Below are 22,186 nucleotides of genomic sequence, written 5' to 3'. Positions count from 1 at the left end.
TGTAGATGGTCTCACGAACCTAGACCAGATGGCCAAACGAACCTAGACAAATGGCCAACCGAACCTAGATTAGATGACTAAACTTTGTAGATGGTCTCACGAACCTAGACCAGATGGCCAAACGAACCTAGACAAGATGGTCACACGAATCTAAACGAGATGGCCAACCGAACCTAGACCAGAAAGCTACACGAACCTAGACTAGATGGCCAAACGAACCTAGACAAGATGGCCTAACGAACCTGCAGTAGATGGTCACACGAACCTAGACTAAGATGTTCACAATAACCTACAGTAAATGGTCACACAAATAAAACAAAAACCTGCAAACATAGATAATGTGTCAACCTAACCATGCAAAGCAAACCTGTATTTGGAGATACAAAGACACGTATACATGTATATATATTGAATTGAACCTCGTATATTTTTAATTTCTCCATACATGAACAGCAAATGAATACATTGTTAATATGTAAAGCCATAAGTATTCAAAATGATATTCCTTTCCAGATGTCCCTTTATTTATTTTACATATTACAGTCAAAGTAACAGCAGCATGAACAAACAACACGTAAATAAAATAAAGTGCACATGCGTTTCATACATTGTCAAGGAGGTACCTTCTCTGTTTAACTCTGTTCCATCATGTACTTGTAAAGTGCGATACATGACGAGAATTACCACATATACCATACATATCGATAATTGAGGACTTGCGTGATACAACTTGTATGTGTACTGTAAGCTACAGGTACACACCAAAATTGCAACTGAGTTGCAAACAAACGTTTGAGAAATCCTTTATTTACTGTGTACTTCACCTAATCACCGGTAATGGCATACGTCATGCATCAGTCAATTGTAACCACGCCCCCGGGGGTATACCGGGGATAGCCGGGGAAATGGATCTAGTTATTACATTTCAAGTGGCCCCGCAGTGCCGGGTGAATGGGGTGGTTTTGTCATCGCACCAAACATAGCGGGGAACAGACCTTTACGAGGGTCCCTGGGGTTTTCGGGCATTTGGCGGGCATTTTACCAGCAGGATTTTTACCCGGAGTTGGCTGGACCTAAAGTCAAAGTCCCCGCTATTCCCCGGACCTGGGGGGGCGTGGTTACAATTGACAGATGCATTAATTCCTCAAGTTTATATACATGTCATAACTGTTGTATACATTGATATACATTAACACATCATTAAAGTACCTATACAAAAGTACACCGTACACACGTCCACCGGACGAATTACGAAAAACGTAGAACAACTACATGCAAGTAGCATTTCCCAACCTCTTTATTTATTCTAAAAACAACACGAGCTGGGATACATTGTATATAAATCACTTTAATTTTAAGGCACTTCGTCCTTGATCACTTGTCCGGCATTGTTGACGTATGCGGGAATCCGTGGAAGGGCCGCAGCAACCAAGGTCCAGTTCATTACCAAATGTCGTTGGTCTTCACCGCTCCCTCGCCGCTCACCAGTCGAGTGAAGTCCATCTTCATACCAGTTAAACGTCAACCCTTTGTGATCTTAACAAAAACTGACATGATTTAAAATCGACAAGACGAAGCAATTTAGGTTACATTAATAAGACTGAAAAAACCCAACAACCAACAACTAGTGCCGCAAAACTGAATAAGATATTGTTTAATTCATGATGGATTGTTCCTGTGACCGTTACACCCAAATGATGAATGACGAAAAACTCCTTCATTCATGTACCGTTTCGCAACCTCTGTATTGTTTTTGAAAACAAAAGTAGTGAGGAATTCATTCTATATAAATCACTTTAATTTTAAGGCTCTTCATCCCTTATTTCTTCTCCTGCATTGTTTATGTATGCGGTGATCCGCGGAATAGGATCCGTCCCAGGGTCCAATTCATTACCAAATGGTCCTCACCGCTTCCTAGCCGCTCTCCGGTCGAGTGAGGTCCATCTTTGTATCAGTTTAACGCCAATCCTTTGTGATATTAACAAAAAACGGACACGAATCAATAAGCCGAAATCTATGGCATCTACAGAAACGATCCATCTGGATTTTTACAAGATCTGTTTTTGCGGCACGTTTTCCGTTGTCTTTTTCGCTTGCGGTATACTTAATGACAGTGAGTGACAGCATTTTAACATAAAAAATAGCTACGTGATGTCAATTTAAATTGACGTTATTTTAAAAATCGAAAGAAGTTTCTTGACGGTCGGTTTGTAATTTGTCAACATCAAGACAACTTTTTTCGACTTTCAGGACCCAACGACGCCATTCTCATCAACTAAAATGGTTTCAATTCGTTTAATGGTTAAATTAATCCCGGCATATCGTGGTGCTTAGAAAGGCAAGTGGATATCCTTTTTGCTGAAAAAAGTAAGCGTTCCTGTTTTATAATATTCCTAAATATGATGACTGTACATTGTGATGCTTTTCCTTTTCCATCTTTTGGATAAAATGGTGTATTACTAATTTAGTACCTTTGAAGTTCGGATAGAGTGTGTACTGTTTGTGTTTCCAGGTGTAATACAGATATTCCATCTCCCACATCGTGTCTGTCCTTCCTGTCACCTCGAACTGTTTGTACCATACGGACGATATGTGGTTTGGAACTAGGGGGACTTTCGTCCCCGAAGTCAAAACATCTTTTAGCCATTCTGGAGTACAATGGAAGAAGTTTAACTTTCAGCAATACAAATTGATATGAGTTTAATATAATTATTTTGATATAACGTCATAAATAACATAGGATGGGAACTCATTCAACCGACTGTGCAAACTCTATTCGAGTTAAGTATGATGGGAACTCATCCTGGGACTGTGTACACGCTTTTTGTTTTAAGAAGATTGGAACTCATTTCCAGGACTGTGTAAACTCTATCTGTGTATGATGAGAACGATATAAGCACATTTACAAATAATGATCTATTGCCAGTGACTGGTGATTTTTTCACTATATGGGCTGTAGTTTGCTATTTTGCTTTGCTTCTCTGAACTATATTTTCACTTGACTGAGAATGTAATCACTATCCTATTTATGTAAGTTTCAAAGCTGTCACAAAATACTATGTAATTTAATGAGTGCGGTCTCGGATAGGGACGGGTTTGCTCGGATTTGCAGTGAATGAGCAGTGTTTTAGTTTGAGACGATTTTGCTCGGAATGAACGGTGTCTCGGATGGGGACGGTCTTGTTATCAATGGATGGAAAAAATCATTTTTAATAGGTTAATTGTTTTCAATACATGTTTCAGACACCTAAGAATATACCATTGGTCATGGTCATTAAGCCGCTGTGCGCTTGGACTCGCCATTCAATAGTCACCATCCTGGAACATATGTTTTGCAATTCCAACCCGCCCGACCCAGTTATTGCAAAAATCAATGTTTATATTACAGTTATAATAATAGTTACCAAATCCTTTGAATATCGCAGTGTTCAAACTCAGTATGCACTATATAAGAGAATGCTGCCTCATTCAGTCACATGTTTAGGGAGAAAGTAAAGGTTTCATAGACAGTTTTTCGCTTTTAAGCGAAATTTGTGTTAATTCGTTTTTCAAACTATGTTAAAGTTCATGGACAGAAATAGCAATAATCAATTAAGGAAATTATTTTTTGCTCATTTTTTATGTCAGAAAACCTATGAGAGGCATGTGTAACCTATGTGTAAAGCCATACAATGTACTGCGCCTGACGTGCATACACCTTTGTATACGTTCATTAAGGGTTAATAAACATATCTATAATTTAATTTATGGTTGATAATGTACGCAAGACAACATTTAATGGTTATTGTTTTATATATTTTCAGATGCTTTCAAAGTTGGCATTTAAAGGAAAACATATGTGTTCACAGTCACGAACTAATTAAAAAGTTGGGTCAACGAAGCATTATCTCTAAACACTGTATGAATCCCTCTTTTTAAGTGTTTTACAAATGGTTTAAGAAATATGAATAAAAAACCGTTTCTGGCACAGAATGCATTGTTGTTTTGTATTTGTTATTTATTGAAAACAATTCTGATCTGAATCGAAATTAAATGCTTTTGTGTACAGTTTTTCTTACGCACATAAAATGAGTGGGTTTGCAGACCAACGTTTATCTACAATAGTAAAGAATGTTAAAGAAGGGATTAGTATGATCAGTTGGTAGAAATCACAAACCAAAGGAATAAATTGAAAAGTTCAAATAGTTAAATATTTTGGAATGATTCATATTTGATAAACAACCATGCATCCGTTTTTCTGTTTTCCTTAAATTTAGCGAGGTAGTTTCCTTAAGATGTACTGACATAGTGTCTAAAGAGGACTATATCTATATAGAGATGTTGTTAAGATAATAACAAAAAAAGCGATCAATATGGAAAGGGAGATCTGGTTGTAATATCAAAAGTTGTCAGTAAGTTGTTTACGAGTGTATATTAATTTGACTTAACTATCTCAAACTTCAGTTGAGTGGTTTATAAATATGTATTGTTTCCAGAAAGACGGAAAACATATTGAGAAACATATGTAGAAGACATTTATATGCGTGAAGGTTAAGATGTAGACGTCGGTTTTTAGTTAAAATATGCAATCAAAATATTTAAAAATAAATATAGGCAATACCTCTTCTTTTCCATTAAAATATACTTGCCCGGTATAGACCACTCATATACAGCCGTTGTTATATTTTTAAATTGTTAATTAATAAAACATTAATGGCTGAGGATGTTGAGAGAAAACATAATAATGAATTATTGGAAGGTTTAACCTGTTTTGGTAGCACAATTGTGCCCGCATAGAATTACATATTTAAGACTGTCAAGTTTTTGTTTTTTATCAAAATATATAACATGATTGTAAAAACATTCAAATTATACATATTTGCCGTCATAACCTAATATAAACAAATGAAACACAATTTCTAGCACTTGTTTGTAACTTCATAATAATTGGTGAAGCTTTGTAACTGAGAATCTTCTTTCGAAATTGTATATTTTGATTTTTGATACACATTCGATTTGGCAAATAAGGCCGGAATAGATAAAGGAATATACTAGACAGCTTACCGTTAAACATCATTGATACTTTTCCAAGTATAAATCAATATGGCAGCACAAGTTGTTTGATTGATTTCTTTTCAAATTTGTCAACTTGAAACATCAGAGATGAAAGAAGACAACATGTATGACAGTATCAACATGGGCAGGGTGAAATTATGTGAGTTGAATCCACGTATTTATTTTAAACAAACTTTCTATAAAATGCACGCAATATATCAGTCACCAAACTATTCAGTATATATATCTATATAAAAGTCGAGGCTAAAATACTTCCTAATTAAAACAAAATTCGCGACGCAATATTCTTTAAACATAACATGAAATATACCTTTGAATGCCTGCCACTGGCGGAAATTCGGTGCAAAACCTGACGTCCCAAGTGTGGGATAGAGGAATACTTTGTGTTTAGGGTCTATGTCCAGTTGTCCTCCCGCCGAAGGGTCGTGTTTGATACTTTGACCTTGCAAGGTAAACCCACTGACATCTGATCTATTACCGTAAAGATCAAACATGAGTCGCAGATATTTGTAAAAGTATGGTGACACAGTCAGGTCATCTTCTAAAATCACTGCAATTTCCTTGTCCTTGGGTTTCCAGGTCTGAAATACAGAAAAACTATTTAAGAATGGTATAGATCACTAAATTTGTTTTTATATTAAATAGTGAATTGACAGATTAAGACGCGAAATTACACAGATTTCCAGTGTTTCACTACCCCAAAACTATAATATGGGATGAAAGTTTCACTAATGAACTAAACTTAAAACAGCATTACAAGAAAATAACGTTTTGGATAAGAACAATAAAGCTGACTGAACGTAACCAATATATCTTCGATAAAACTGCACAATACCGGGTAGAAGTACAAACAATGATGAAAATGTGAACAATAAAAAGGAGGAGGAGTAGATCAAGCATGTTTAGCCTTTACTTTAATAACAAACCATTTATTATCAAAACCTACTGTGATGGAGGAAAGCTATTGATTTCATATGGTAAAATAATGCTTTGATTCACTATCATGTATTAATTAAAAGAAGAAAAAAAATCTTTTAATTTTAGAAGTCCCTTCCGAATGGATTTAATTTGCCCAAGACGTGAATCAACATTTTGACAAAGAAAGGCCTTTTTCCTAATTGAATTCGATGGGCCACAATGCATACTATAGACTATATCAATTTATATCAAGTACACTTATATAATTTTGTGCCGACCTATGGTCTTAACTCATGACAGGCAATCCATTGGTTGCATTATTATTATTCTGCTTCAGCACTAGTTTTACGGGAGGGTTGTGGTATACACTGATGCACGTTAAAAATGTATATAAGCTGTGACTACTTACGACGTGTCGTAAATTGTAACGTGAATTATAGACACTGTTTTTCCTCGTAACTCCCAAGGTTACTCTCACAGAACATTTTTTCTTAAAATGCAGTTAAAAGTCAGTTAATCAGATATTATCGACAAATATCGAACCCAAAGTTGTAGACCTTGCTACACGTGAGAAAAACTCGTTTTGTTCATCCACACTATCTTTACCACCACCAACACCACCACCAACACCACCACCAACATCATCATCATCATCAGCAGCAGCAGCAGCAGCAGCAGCAGCAGCAGCAGCAGCAGCAGCAGCAGCAGTAACAACAATTACATCATCGACATCATCAACAATATCATCATCAGCAGTAGCAGCAGCATGTTATCACCACAACCTACACCACAAACATCATTTCATCATCATCATCATCATCATCGTCATCATCATCATCATCATCATCGTCATCATCATCATTATCATCGTCGTCGTCATCATCATCATCATCATCATCATCATCATCATCATCATCATCATCATCATCATCATCATCATCCATGTCACAACCATGTAAATCATAATTAATACTACTCGAACAAATATCTTACGTCAAGCCATTGTCCTCTTAATCCCACATGTGTTGGATGTAAATGAATATCACAGAATCCTGCCTCAAAATAGAATTTCGACAAGGTATCCACCGTTTGTATGGAATATTGTTCATTTTGTTTGCGATCAATCCAAACTTCTAACACAACGGTACTTCCTCCATAGTCAGCCTTGTCCAGTGACTCCAAAAGTCTCATCAAAGCATTACTTCTATTGTAAGTAAGAACTATAATTCTTAAATCTGCAGTATTTCTCCTGTTAGCCACAAGGCGACATTTATTCAAGAAGATGGAAGCATTGACGCTTTCCAGAAAATGTCCGTTTCTTGATACTATTCCATCGTCCGTCTCGCCGATAAACTTCTTAAAATCGTATATTTTCAAAGTATATTTGTTTTCAAACCATAATGTCAAAGACACAAACGCAAGAAAAATAACAATGAAAGGTAAACACCGTCCTACAGTAGCTCTAGTATAGTTGAATAAACGCATGTTAACTTTCCACCGAGTATAATAATACGGTACTGTACGGTTAATTTTGGTATCCGAGAACAGCACTTGTATATGCCAATGGATGTAATGATTAACCTGGAAACAAAAAGTAAAATACAATGGTTTAAATAATACAAGGTAAAATTAAGGTTAAATATATAAATATTGCTACAACAACTGCCTTATGTAAGCGGCCATATCCTTCTCATTAACAATATTTCAAGACATATACACATATAATTTAATGTTCAAGCAAAACATATATAACAGCAAAAAGATATGTTAGTACAGAACAGTTAACAACAAACTTGACACCCTTGTGCACTTGAAGTGCACTACTGCACTAGAAGTCCTAACTAGCGTTTAAGTTTTGATTATCCCTCTGGTTATCAAATTATCCGAAAAGCGAGTGTATAAATCTAAAGTTATCCTAAACAGCGTTTGATCCGGGAACTTTTTGAACAAAATTTAACTGGCCTTAAAGAGTTTGGTTATCTGACTTAACCAAATCAAAGATGGCCGACTTTAAAACAGATTAACTCCACACAACCTCGACAGATTAGAACGACTCATAGACCACAGACCTAAGCGACCGACCCTCAGATATAAACCCTTGACAGCGAGGCAACATATTATGATTCCATTACGTTTTTACGGGACAGGGATGGTTTTACAAGTCATAGGAGATTCACATGTAGTAGATGTTGCCACGGTTTCACGAGTTGTAACTGCAGTGACCGATTGCATTTTTGACATGAAGGACAGCGCGATAAAATTTCCGACGGCAGACAGACATCGACACAGAATGCATCGTTGTTTTGTATCTGTCATTTATTGAAAAAATTCCGATCTTAATCGAAATTAAATGCTTTTGTGTACAGTTTTTCTTACGCACATAAATTGAGTGGGTTTGCAGACCAACGTTTATCTACAATAGTGAAGAATGTTAAAGAAGGGATAAGTTTGATCAGTTGGTAGAACTCACAAACCAAAGGAATAAATTTCCTTTGACGAAGACTGGATTTCATGCTATAAGGGATTCCTATAAATCACATCCGCAGAAGATGGGACATATATTCGTATACAAACACCTTTTGAAAACGAGGAACAATATGTGAATAGAAAACACTTCCACAACTTAAACATGCAAGCCAGCTGCGACAATAGAGTTAACGTAAATTAGATTTTATAACGTGATATTGCTTCATAAAATGAACAAATGCAATTTTATAACAGTAAAATTAAATTAAACTATAGTATCTTTATAATTGGAAATCTATATGTTTACATTACTTGTCAGATAATATTGTGGCGATGCCTACAAAAACTCGCAGGAATCGCTACTACAAAAATAAGCATGCATGTTTGACTTTTTTCAAGTACTGCTGTCAGTTAGAAGGAATCCCAATACATGTACAATAGTTTACCTATAGCCCTTTTCTATAAATGATGGGGGCACCACATGAGGTATTTGCATGTACTAAGTATGATGTGCAATTTACATTACGGTAAGAAAAAAAGATGGATACTGTATATTGTGGTATTAAATCCTTTTAACAAATGATAACGAATATATACTGTTTGTGTTTCAAATGTGTATTTACAAGCACCTGTGCCATCGTGCCTGGCGATACCCATGATACGTATGTATTCAGGGCATCAGGATAGATTCACTTCATGAAGGCACATTCTCATGGTAACTATTATCAAATTAGGTTGAATTATGTCACATTGTTTAAGTATTTACTCTAAGAAGCTTCTATAAGTTATGAGCTTGTGCTGAACACAATTATTGATTGATTTCTTTGCTTTGACATAATAAATTATTCAGTTAACTTTAAATATAGCATGTCTTATACATGATATTTTTTAATTCAATGTACAAAAAATAATATAGTATTTTGTATTAACATGAATATGAATATGCTAATTTCAAGGACTTGAAGATGGCTTACTGCACAGTGCCTGTCCTTGCACCCAGATAACATTGCATGCACATGTGCTTTACATTTCTTTTTATTTATTAATTAGATCAATATTTTGAGGAGTTGGTTATGATAATCATAAGAATACAGTCAGCTCAGCTATGATGGAGAAAAAAACGACTATTTTTACAAACTATTAGTTAAACAACAATACTACAAATCATGAAGGTTATATCGAAAGCCATCTGTATCTACTTTATAAAATTGGCAACTATCTGTAATTTCTACAACGGAAATATTATATGTATCTGTAATTAGGTCGCATTGAAACTTTTATGAGTTGTTGTTCCATGTTTCTTGTTTATGATGTTTTGTTTTTGTGTTCTATGTCTTTGGCGTTTACCCAGTGTCATTAAACGGAATTTATGTTTAAACTTTTGGCTACTAAGCTTGTTTCTGTAGTTTTTCATACAAATATTGCAAGTTAACCAAATTGTCATTACAATACATATCAAGAAATGTAGACATCGATGGAAGTATTTCTTTCTCCTACTGAACACAACAACTGTTTTACACTATTTTACCGCTGAAAAGGAACATGTTTACAAGGATGGAGAATATTTTCATGATCATCATTTTCCCGGATGTTTTAGTTCCTGTTAATATAAATATTAGTTCTTTAATTTAGACTCTGTATATGTATGTATTTAATAACAGTGGTGACAACATTTGATGAAATTGTATGCTAATGTCTGAATTGATCTTAACCATTTAATGACACTTTTTGAAAGATACTGTGATGCTTAAAAACATTGATTGTGTGAAGTAGTAGTCCGGAATGAGATCAAGCGTTAAAATTAGAAGTTAATGACTGTGTTGTCATGTTATGGACAAATAACCCAGTCAGAGTGTTATTTAGATTACACGTTTATCTCCCTTTTATCGAATTGAGTCATTTTGCAAATGAAAAGATTTGACTGAAAAATATTGATATTCTTCATAATTTAGGCCATTTTGGGTTATCAACAGAGAAAGTTTCTATTTAAATCAGTCTATTAATATTTGATAAATCATTTCCTATTGCTAATAGTTCCAACATTTTTTATTATTATATATCTTTTTATATTTGTTAGTATGCAGGGTTCATCCTCGTAAATTCTTGTTTTACATTCAAACTGTTGATAACTGTTTACTTTATCATTTAAGGATATTTCATTAATATGTTTTAAGAATTTGATAAATGAAAGAATTTTTAGGATATTCAAATTTTCTGAAGGTTTTTCTCACATGTTTCTAGGCATTAATTGCATTTATCTGGCAGTCCAGATGTAAGGTTTAAAGCTATTTTGTTTTTTTTAGTTTAATCTTTTTGTTGTTTGTTGTAAATTTCTACCTTCCCCTAGATAGTTTGTACTAGAATAAAAGTAGAAACATTACAATGACACAGTTAAATTGGCTGCATCATACAAATTAAATAACTTCCATATATTGTAAAAAAGGACTTAAATGTACAGATCTTAATAACATATTTAGTGAAAAAGCTGATGTATAAAAATGAAATAGCTGTAGTTAAAATAGCTCACACTTTAAACAATACTGTTAATTACATTTATCATTTTTGAATAAGGTTATATCACAAACCAAAATTCTTATTCCTAAAGGATTGTGTCTGACTTGATTTTTAGTAACTACTGCAATCTTTTGAAAGATGCTGTGATAGTTGAAAACATTGTAACTGCCTGTTTTCATTGCTACCTTTGTATATACGTTTCCCCATGTTGTGTAGTGTATGGACAAAGACAATCAAGAATAATATCACAAAAACAACTTGTTTTTGTTGTTATTACTCTTATTTGCTGATGTAAAACAGACAATTTGCAGCATTACAGATTCAATCAGATGCACTCAGTTGAAGTTTTAAAAGGAACCTTGTCAAACATGAACTATGCAAACAAACAAATGCTTGAGTAAAGTACAACTTGCAGAATCAAAATGCAGTGTCAATGAATAAACCTATTTATACTATAGAATGTTTTTCGCTCAGTAAAGTCAGCACTTTTGTCGCTGCGTCAAAGAACTTCCCCGACATTGTTGCAGCTGTAGCCTCATTGCAATATGCCGTCTCGCTTTCTTCAATGTTTTAGGTTTCCTGTATTACACATTTATAGAAATATAACACACTTCTTATTGGGAAATAATCCTGATAAAACTTATAAGTACTAACAAGTACATTGCCAATCATTTTACTTGTATATATACAACTTTTTTTCTTCAATTATTACGTATTATTATAATTGTAATGCATTTGATATAATTTAAATAAAAGAAAATAATGGACAAGCATACTTGGACTAAGGTGTGGATTCCATATCTGGACTAGCTGAAACAAGAAATCACAAACGATATACAAATATTACTTACTATGTACAACTTCTAACAATAACTGTTGACTATTCATTACTGTCATTTTGAGGAATGCCAAATGATGTCAACAGTTAATTTCAAAATCTGAACATATTACCATGTGAAAACTTGAGATATCATATCGCATTCTTTCCACATTATATGTCATTGCCGAAAGGAAATAAAGCAATCAACACATACGAGACTGAATTAAAATGTTTATCACAGAAAGGCATATCTGTAGATGAAATACTTTTTGTAAGAATAAGGAATAAAAGTATAAGAAAAGAACATGATGATTAAATATTGCATTTTCCTAGTCTGAAATATTCCCTAGACAGTCTTTCATCTAACATGCAGTTACAGGTAATGCAAAGAACGAAATTAGTTTTTCTTACCAATAAAACTACCTTTATTATAACCTTCAATGTTCAGCTGAGTCTCAGTCGCCTCTGCCTCATTTACATGTGCCTCACCTGAAAGTAGTTAAAGAATAGATGTTAAAGGTACTGTATTTATACATAAAATAGATCGGGAAATATATTGAATTTCAAATGTTTAATTGTAATTGCTATAAATATTTAACAAATGGTAATTATATTATCATGTGATTGTGTTTATTTCAATATTGCTAAAATTAAAGGAAATGAGGGTACAATATGATGAATCAATATATTTAGATCAATATCTACTTACTCACTTTGCATTTTTCATTATCATACCATTATTACATAACACATTACCACTCATTGTCATTCAAGTTTAACTTTTAATAAGTGTATTGAAAAACATATTTCAGGTAGATAGATTTTGCAACTATGTGTGAATGTGGATGTGTGAATGACATCCACTTATGCATACCAGAACTACATGCAGCTTCAAACATACCGCAAGACCTGGTTTGACTGCCAGTCACTATTTTCCAGAGGAGCCCCGTTATATATGGCCTATTCCATTTCTTTACAATTTTTCTAATGTTGGGTAGATCTACAAAAAGGTAAATATAAAGACACTATTTTTATCCTTATACTTTAAAACTAAAGATTGTACGAATACAAACATGTATAAAAATGATGGAAACTAATGGTTTATACCCAGAATAAATATGTTATTCACTTGATTACTTTGACCTATATTTCAATACCCATTCGACAGACTGGTCAAACTTCACAACACACACGTGTTTATTGTGTAAACTTGCGATCGACTGCAGTCATTATGACATTGAAAGTGGATCAATCTAGGAGTATATTTTTTAAACCAGTAAATATATGTACCAGTGTATTGGATTAGATTACATCGTTGAAATTATGTGATGAAAGAGTTTTGGTTCATTTTCTTACTTTTTTTCTCGGAAATATTTACATCCACGATGGGCAATGGCTTCCCCCCATCGGTCTGCCTGGTGTTGAGTTTTTCTTGCGCGACAACGACTTTTGCAGAACTAACCATCTTTCGATGTTTTTCGTGGAGTAAATTTAAATTATTTGCATCGTAGTTGGTATCAAACGAAATAAAGTACCTAGTAAGTACAATATACGACAACCTTTAATCCAACTACCAGATATATTCAATGGGTATGGGAGGGGATATTTGAAAAAAAAACAACAATTGTCTTTGCCCTTTTAGTTATATTTATTATTTTTTATCATCAACAACAAAAATAGTCAATACCTTTAACTTCCTCGACCGTGCTAAAAGCATGGCCTACTGCTTTAAAGGCTTGGGTTATCTTGACCTAAGCATTGTCTTGCAGTGTTTAGTGTTTCCGTCGGCTTTATTTGCAAAAGCAAAACAGCTTACGATCCACTCTCTTACGGCACCATTTTTTTGGTGTTTATTCTGGCAACAGTTGTCAAGTTGGCCATTGTTGTTTACCTCAGTTTACATACTGTTTACAAATACGGCAAAACGCGTACAGACCGGAATCTTGCTATAGGTACATCGGCGAATCTTTTTTGTATTGGTTTAATGATAACATATTTGGATCTCTCGATAAGTTGCTTAATTCAGCCGCTGCATTTTTTTGCGTTTATACAAACGAATAAACGGTGTTGGATACAATGGGCCATCCTGGTTAAAGATAACCGCTGGGGAACTTAAACCAGCGGTTAAATCTAGCCAACGTTTATACAATTGGCTGCTGTTGTCTATGGTTTAAATCTATTGTTAGATAAGGCAACAGTACATTGTCTGGTCCAGTCCAGAATTGTCTGACTTTATTGATTAAACTCATTTACTTGTGAGAAAATATTTAACAATTTATTGATGACTTAATGATGTAAAGCCATTCTGTTGGGTTACAATGGTTTCTACCTGTCATTTACTAGTCATTTTTGTCTACTAGTATTTGGAATGTTAATGCACATGAAAAAGAATAAAACAACTCATAGTATTTGTAAGCCAACATTTAAAAATAGGAATGACTAAATAATCATTGTGTTACTTCAATGAGAAACACCATTTTTATAATGTGAAAACTTTTGGCCATGTCAATGTAGGGCCACAATTTACTTTGTGAAATAACAGTAAATGAGTTTACATATATGATCTTAAAAAATGATAACTTTATAAGTTGTTGGTAGTATTTTACTTATGCTTTAGTCTTTAGGCAAAAACATTATTTTTGACACTAAGTGCAGTTAAAAATTGTTATTTATAAAAAAGTTAGCATTTGAGACATTTCTCCTTCAAGTATACAGACCAAGATAATAATTTAATAAATGAAAGGGCTATAGCACTGATTCAAATTATCAAACAAATATAATCAAAGCATGCGATAAACAAGAAAAGAAAACTGCCTAAAATGGGTATCATAATAAGTTCTAAAGAGAAGTATGAGAATACATGACATAAGGATGTCTTCAAATTTAAATATAAGAAGAATATTATTAAAGGAGCCCCAAATAAAACAATAATGAGGTCATTGTTCTCTAATACAATTACTTAAAATTAAAGTTATTATGCGAATTATTAGCAGCTGTCAGCCGTTAATATATTTTTTTAACTGGTTTATGCCCCATATCTATTAATTTGTTGATTTCAATTCACTTCTAGTTGGACGATTCATAGTGTTATATAGTACATACATGATTCTTCTCACATAAAGCCAAATACTATTATATAAAATATAATATTTTCCAATCCTATTATGAATAAGGTCAGAAAGTGGTGCACAAAATATTTGAATTGATCTTACAAAGATAACGTTTATCTCTACTGCACACCATGCATATCTTATCTGCTTTAGCACAAGTGCATAGCTTGTGGAGAGGCAAAGGTTTGATAAAAGTTCTTTGAACTCAGGCAATAACATAGATTGTTTCAATGTATTATGTATTCAATAATGTGCTATATGCTTCAAGAGACAACTACAATGTTTTATGTCGCTCTTATCAATATACAGGAAATACGAAACCTGCATGGTACCCAAACCAAAAAAGCTAGAGTTTCATTAACATGTCTTTCAAAGTTCCTTTTAGAACCGATTATGTATATAAAGAGACGGAAAAGTGTTCTAAGTTTCTTAATTAAAACCTTGCTTGAGCCTTCCTGAACTGACCCCGTCATTGCTTCTTAACCTTCGGCAGGATGTGACAAGCAGAAATGAAATGAACAAAGCATCATATATTACTTTTGTTTAAGATTGGTGTACTTAATGTATACAAGACTATATATATTTAAATTCAGCAAAATAATAACAATTCCTATTTACACTTTTGGAATGAGATTACCTATCGCAATATGTTCACCCTTATAGTACCAATAGGTCATAAGACAATAAACAAAACACAGGAAGTGTTAAGACTCCTGCTATGATACCAGAAAATTATCCTACGACATCCTTATATAAATTGAATTTATATAAGACCCTACAATTTCTATTACAACTTTTTTTTTTTTTTTTAATATTATATTTTTTATTTTTTGTATTATTTATTTTGGTCAAAATAGTGAATATATGTTAAAAAATTATTCCACATTTTTTCATGAAAGAAAATTAGTATAATATATTAATAAATATAAGGTAAACATAAAAATAAAAAAAAATATTAAAAAAAAAAATAAAAAAATGTATAACTGTATCCAGGCAATGTGACGAGCACCTTTGTTACAGTATGTGTTGTTAATGGTCAATATTGTTTTTACATACACAACCATATAAGTAAGATATAGGACATATCTGAGGATACAATATTTTAACAGTCTTAAACACCAGTAGAAGGAAACAGAAGTCCATAAGAAAGATGTCAACATGATGCTGACATCATAGACAAGAAATAATAGACGATAAATAGACAGAATGTGGTACTATTAATTATTTTCCTACAAAATATCCACTATCTTATTTTATCACCAAACTTCTAATGTACACAACTCTTGTCAAGGGAGCTTGTTTTAGATTTTAATCTGAACAATTGTTTGCATGTCATTGTGAAAAAATATTTGCTAAAAAATGTAGTCATTTGAACCGATAAGACAAAATCCTTCAGGTTTAAACATGTGCAAAAAACTGCATATTATCTGCCCCTTTCAATGTTATGTTTGAACTTGAATCGCTGCAATGCAGTGCAAACAGTAATTGACAAAAGTGCATACTTCCTTTTACGTGCACAATCTAGCTTGATGAGTTTTTATGCACTTTGATTTTAAACTTAAAGTCCCATTAGGTTTTAGGGATGTAAACTTATTTCTGTATGCATATCCAAATGGTGTTTCTTTTGAATCACCTTTTTGAAATTTTTAAACCCCAAAATGAAAAAAAAAATCAACCACAAAATGCAACAAAACCGAAAGTGCATGATACCGGAATAAAAGTTTATCACAAAACAAAACAAAACCGAAAGTATAATTAAAGTATTATCTAAATTTAGCGCGCACAATGTCATTTGGAAGTTTTCATATCTGTCACTTGCTTAATACTTTGAATTCTATGTAGCTCTAAATACTACCTGCATTTTTTAATAAGTTTTTAGTTTAAACAATTTTTCGGTAAGACTGTTAAAACACTAATTATATCATTAGTTTCTATAATATTGAAATTGCAGAAAAAAATACAGTTATAGGTTAAAGATTATTTTGGTTTTAGAAGTGTGTTTATCCCCGCAGGTAAAGTAAACAAAAAATCAACACCTTTTTCACTAGACCATGTGGAAATCGAAATATGTTCGCGATATTTTGTCATCTCAAGCATACATTCATACCATCATGTGATCAGGAAAATCAAAGTATGGCCTTCAAAGTCGATATATATAGTAATATCAACATTTGCTGAATGGTTCCCGCTTTTAGTATATAAGATATAACACTTTTAATGATTACCACGCTTTATTTGCCTGTGTGTGGAAGCCATGTGATAAATTGCATCATAAGTGCTACGTCCGAAGTCAATATTTTGCTTCGAATGAAGCCTTAAACAAAGATAACTTTCCTATTTATTCATCATTTTAAATGAAACATAGCGCAGTCTACGCCGCCTACGGAGCTCCGCTGACGGTCTTTTACCATAGTTTGATTGAGAGTGTAGTTTCTTAAAACACTCCGGCATGTCTGACTGATCACAAAACATCATTTTGGAAACAGGTTTGTCGAAGTGTTTGATGAAACTAATCACCTTATCAAAGTCTGGAATAAAACGCAGGCGTGGCTCTTTAAGCGGCATACACAGGTCTTTGTTTCATTTAAAACGGTGATGTAAAAGAAAAGTTATCTTTGATTTAAGTCTTCATTTTAAGCAAAACTTTGCCTTCTGACGTAGCATATATAAGTTATTTATCACGTGGTATACAAACACTGTCTCTGCATGCACAAAAAGTATTTTTGAAAAACCGTAATCGAGCATTGATAATATGCTCCGCCCACTTATCTTCCTCATTAACATATAGTCAGTCAGTGGACCAGTTTGGAAATCCGTTGGTATTTCCCATATATTTCTTTTTAGTAAAGCATCATGTGGACTTCGGAAATTTATAAGACATTAAATGACACTCTATCATTGTGATATACTCATTTTTTCTAGTATTTTATCCTTGGTGGCATTGAGACTTAAATGAGTCATAAAACCAAAAAAAGCACATGAATCGTGTACAGATTAATTGTGCGCCTTTAGAATATGACTCAGTAGAAGATGTATAAACGAATGTTTACAAGGTTGAGTTGCCTTGAAGATGCACTCTTACTCCTAGATAAGATTTACCACAATTACTAATATTGTTTAAATATTCCAAAATGGATGAATAAATGTCGAAAACAATGGTTCTCATGAAGGATACCGAGTTTAATTTAAAAGAAGTGAGCATAAAACACGGTATTTCTACCTTATGCGATTATAGTAGACCCCTGTTAATCTTTTAGCATTCACCAATCATTTAATATTGTTGCGCTTTCTGCTATTAAATACACGGTTACAATCTTGTTATCAGTAAGTAATATTTTCCATAAATGCATTATATAGTAAGTAGTTAAAGCTTTATCAGTAAAAATTGACGTTTGTTATACATGTGTATACATTGATTTTGAATAAGAGTGTCACTTTAAATGAACTGTAACTAAAAATATTCAGTTTCAATATTGTTATTTTTCTGTTTTTAGTATCAGCAACTTTGACACTTAACGTTAAACGTTAACGGCCCCAAACGTTATCGACTGAGATTTCTACCTACTTACCAAATTGGGTCACACTATGCCAACCCTAATTAAAGGTATTAAGGTTTTAACGTTGTTTTTTTATTATTGTGACATTGGACTTTACTCTAAGAGCCCAAAACGCAATTGTATGTAAGGTGTCCATAAACTTTACCAACTTATATCCAGATTGGTAAAAATATCAACCTTAACAAAAACATACAGTACCAACCGTATTTTTTTTATTTTTCGTAACAGTGACATTGGCCCTAAACGTAAATCCATGAAAGTTTTAAACCCTAACTTAAGTTAATCTAAACCAAGACGTCCCCCACCCTAAGCCTCCCTCAAGCCCGAACAACGAAGTGCACAATATTCTTATAACCAGTCATTACTTTGTGATAACCTGGTTGATTAAAAACTATTCATAGTATTTTGGATTATAAGACTGGCACATAATTGATATTGTGGTCTGTCAGAAACACAATATCTTTCATTTAAAAACAATATCGTGAATCATTACTTTAAATCAAATTAAAAAAACAATGTTTGATGTATCTTTGATGGATAGTATTTCATTTCCGAATGAAGCTTTTAAAGCAACTGTGCACCAGATGATCAATTTGCAAGAAAAAAAGAAAATTGTCGAAAATTGCCATAAACTTGGTATTAATGTGTACAATGCATTGAAACTTACTTACTGAAGTTCCACATAGTTTACAATTTATTTAAGTTTAGCAGTTATTTCGTATTTTCCCATTAAAAAGATTACTAGGTATGTCTACTTAGTAAAATTCATTCCTTATGCGTGATTGGCTAGTCGGTGTTATCACGTGATATTACCGAGTTAGGTGTATAGCTTAATTATGTCACCCGATTGGAGTAAGCCGTCGTAGCTCAGTGGATACGACGCTGATATGCAATTTTGGCGACACGGGTTCGAACTCGGTCTTCCGGACACAATTTTTTTTTACAATTATGATATCAAAGCGTAACACATTCTTTTAAATAATTGTCCTGAGATTCGTTACAGAAAAAAACTTTTTTGGTGCCAATCTGGTGTACAGTCCCTTTATTCCAAATAAACAAAATATATAAACCTTATGTTTACCTTTATTTGTAAACACAAATTTCACAGTTTATGCTGGGAATAATGCTTATATTTTTATTTTATATAAACTGCAACTTGTATAAATCACTTTTTGGAACTAGTAATTAAAATCTAAATAAAGGCTCATCATTTCCTTCGTTCATAATATAATAAAGAGAGAGAGATAGATTTTTGACCAATTATATTTTTTTAGAAAAATATACTGCAGTTTTTTTCTGATTCTGTACCATTAACCTGAAACGTCGAAGCAAATAATGATGCTCTATATATTAACTAACATTAAAATATCAGTTGAAACTTAACACATCATGCTAAGTTTCACTTTAAAAACCATGTATTATTTCTAAAAAAAACCTTATCGTTTAGTTTTTGCCTTGCCTTGCGCATTGCACTTTGCAGTGCGTATTACGTGCACAAATTATCAAGGTTACCTTTTGCAGTACTGTACAAACATGATTGTAATGCATGTTATGAAAACAAATACAAACATTTGAATATTCGAATATAAACGTTGACTGAAATGCAACATAAAACATCTTTTGGCATCCAACGTTCCACTGATGGTTTAATTGTGTTCTTCTAAAAGCAAAGTGTAAGAATGATAAGTGCACATAATTTAAAGTAGCGAAGCTATCGATTATAAGAATAATTTAAGAAATGTATTTCCGGATTTTTGTCGGACAAAGTGATGTAGTGTGTGTTGGTAAGAACCAGTCGCCCTATTAGCTCAGTTGGTTAGAGCACCGTTCTTGAGTTACGGCGGTCGTGGGTTCGAGCCCTACACCTGGCCCTTTTCCACTTTTCAACTCGGGTTTACTGTACGTGAATAAAACAAACTTACTTAACGGTTATACAAATAATTCCAGCGAAAATACAAACAATTACAGGAATAAATCCAAAAAATGCTAATGCGCAGAAAACTTACAAACTCGATAAAATATAATTTCTGCAAACAGTGTTTTCGCACCAAACCTTCGTGACTGACTGAGTTTAACCTTGCCAGAACCAATCACAATCGCTGTAACATATATGAAATTATCGGTAATCAGTGTCATTATGAAAATCACGTCACCACATATTCTCATATCGCTTATTATTTTTTGTACTTTAACCTCAATGCACCGAATTTTAAAACAAATAATGGATAAACACTTTCCTAGATACAGAGATGAAAAAAACATTTAAAAAAAATGTTTATATAATTTACATGGTTTGAATCCACTTTTACCCGCTATTGGTGGCCGGTATCCGTTCTGCTTATCAGAGGAGATAACTGAGAAAGAGAAGATTCCCGTATATTATCAAGACAAATCGGCAAAATTCAATTATCAGTCCGTAACTCGAACACGACAGGTGCAACAGTGACAATTAGGAATACTTTGATGTCTATATATACTTACTTAAAGTTTAGCATGACTCCGTAAATTGAGATTGCAAAAAATACAATACACTGCGAGCAAAACACAAAACCCGGTGACGTTATGTGTATGTAAGCTTTACTTTATACTTGATAGATTCACAAAAGAAAAGTATTTCTTTTCTTCAAATAATAGTTACATGCCCACATTTTCCCCATTTTAAATGCGTGAAAAACGCTATTGCGTATCTATTCATCAGTACAAAAATCATATGTTGTTTTTGTCTTGATCATTAAAGTCGTTTGAATAACATGTTTATTGCTTTTTCGCATATAAATTATGTTAAAACATATATTGTGCCCCATATATAAGTTATATGTACACTACTCTGAATATTGTGTTTGCATGTGTAGACAAAGAGTATAAAAAGAGGATCTCAAATGAGTGTTTATTTTGTATCAAATTTATTAAACGAGTTCATTTTAAAACGATAAAAACGAGGTTTCCCGAGTTTTTATGCTTTTTAGATTACGAGTTTGATAAATTTGATACAAAATAATCACGAATTTGAGATTCTATTTATAACATAACTCAATTACGATCGGAATCTAGGTCAAAGCTTCTTCAATACACATTCTCGTGTCCTAGAGCGAAGAATATACATTTAGTGTTATTATTATGCCTCATCCGCATGAAAGAAAATAGTCCGACATTAAAACATCTTATTCACAATACAAAACATTCTTGTCTCAATTATCAACCGATTTTCAAAGGTTTCACTTAAAAAAAATGAATACATATTTCAACCCATTAGATTAATCAAATCAATAATAAGAACAATTTCATAACTGCGTGACGTCATTAGTGATCACGCGAGTGTGTACATGTCATTTGGCGGTTAAAGTTTGAAAAGACCGTTAGTCAGCGTCACAGTAGTGCGAATTCGCTTTGTAGTTGTTGGATTACATCATGGATTTTGTCATTTTGATGGATATGCTCAATGAGTTTTACCACCGTGAATTGGAGCACCAAAATGTTGTAATAACCAACAGAAAAAGTGAGATTTCTTTTGGAATCATTGACTTTGTGAACTTGAGCATTGCTGGCGAACTGTGTAAATAGACTGAGCACTTGCATGTATTTTCACTGTAGTACAGGATGTTGGATATTTCCTTGTGTTGATTTGGATTTATGTGGCTATGGTTGTTTAAAGATGCAATGTTCTTGTGTCTCGATATTTGCATAATCTTTTTTTTTATTCTATTGTGATCGGTCTTTGTCCGTCGTCAGTCAGTCCGCCCGTCAAC

The 22,186-nt window shown here is 33.2% G+C and overlaps 1 protein-coding gene and 1 pseudogene across 2 annotated transcripts; one reads left to right on the top strand and one right to left on the bottom strand.

The window, feature by feature from the left end:
- Positions 1-506: 506 nt before the first annotated feature.
- On the bottom strand, positions 507-20,788 carry LOC128229150 (uncharacterized). Of its 2 annotated transcripts, none has more exons than XM_052940869.1 (5): positions 20,750-20,788; positions 6,967-7,554; positions 5,366-5,636; positions 2,472-2,648; positions 507-1,536 (listed from the first exon to the last, which is right to left on the bottom strand). In XM_052940869.1, the coding sequence occupies exons 2-5, from the start codon at positions 7,456-7,458 to the stop codon at positions 1,355-1,357; spliced, it is 1,122 nt and encodes a 373-aa protein (XP_052796829.1). In that variant the 5' UTR covers positions 7,459-7,554; positions 20,750-20,788; the 3' UTR covers positions 507-1,354. The 2 variants fall into 2 exon arrangements, with proteins under 2 accessions (XP_052796829.1, XP_052796827.1); XM_052940867.1 differs by lacking the exon at positions 20,750-20,788 and adding an exon at positions 20,447-20,539.
- LOC128225660 (putative nuclease HARBI1) lies at positions 7,537-9,126 on the top strand (annotated as a pseudogene).
- Positions 20,789-22,186: the final 1,398 nt, after the last annotated feature.

This window comes from Mya arenaria, chromosome 3, assembly GCF_026914265.1.
Source record: "Mya arenaria isolate MELC-2E11 chromosome 3, ASM2691426v1".
Taxonomy (NCBI): Eukaryota; Metazoa; Mollusca; class Bivalvia; order Myida; family Myidae; genus Mya; species Mya arenaria.
This window is presented reverse-complemented; position numbering and strand designations above follow the sequence as displayed.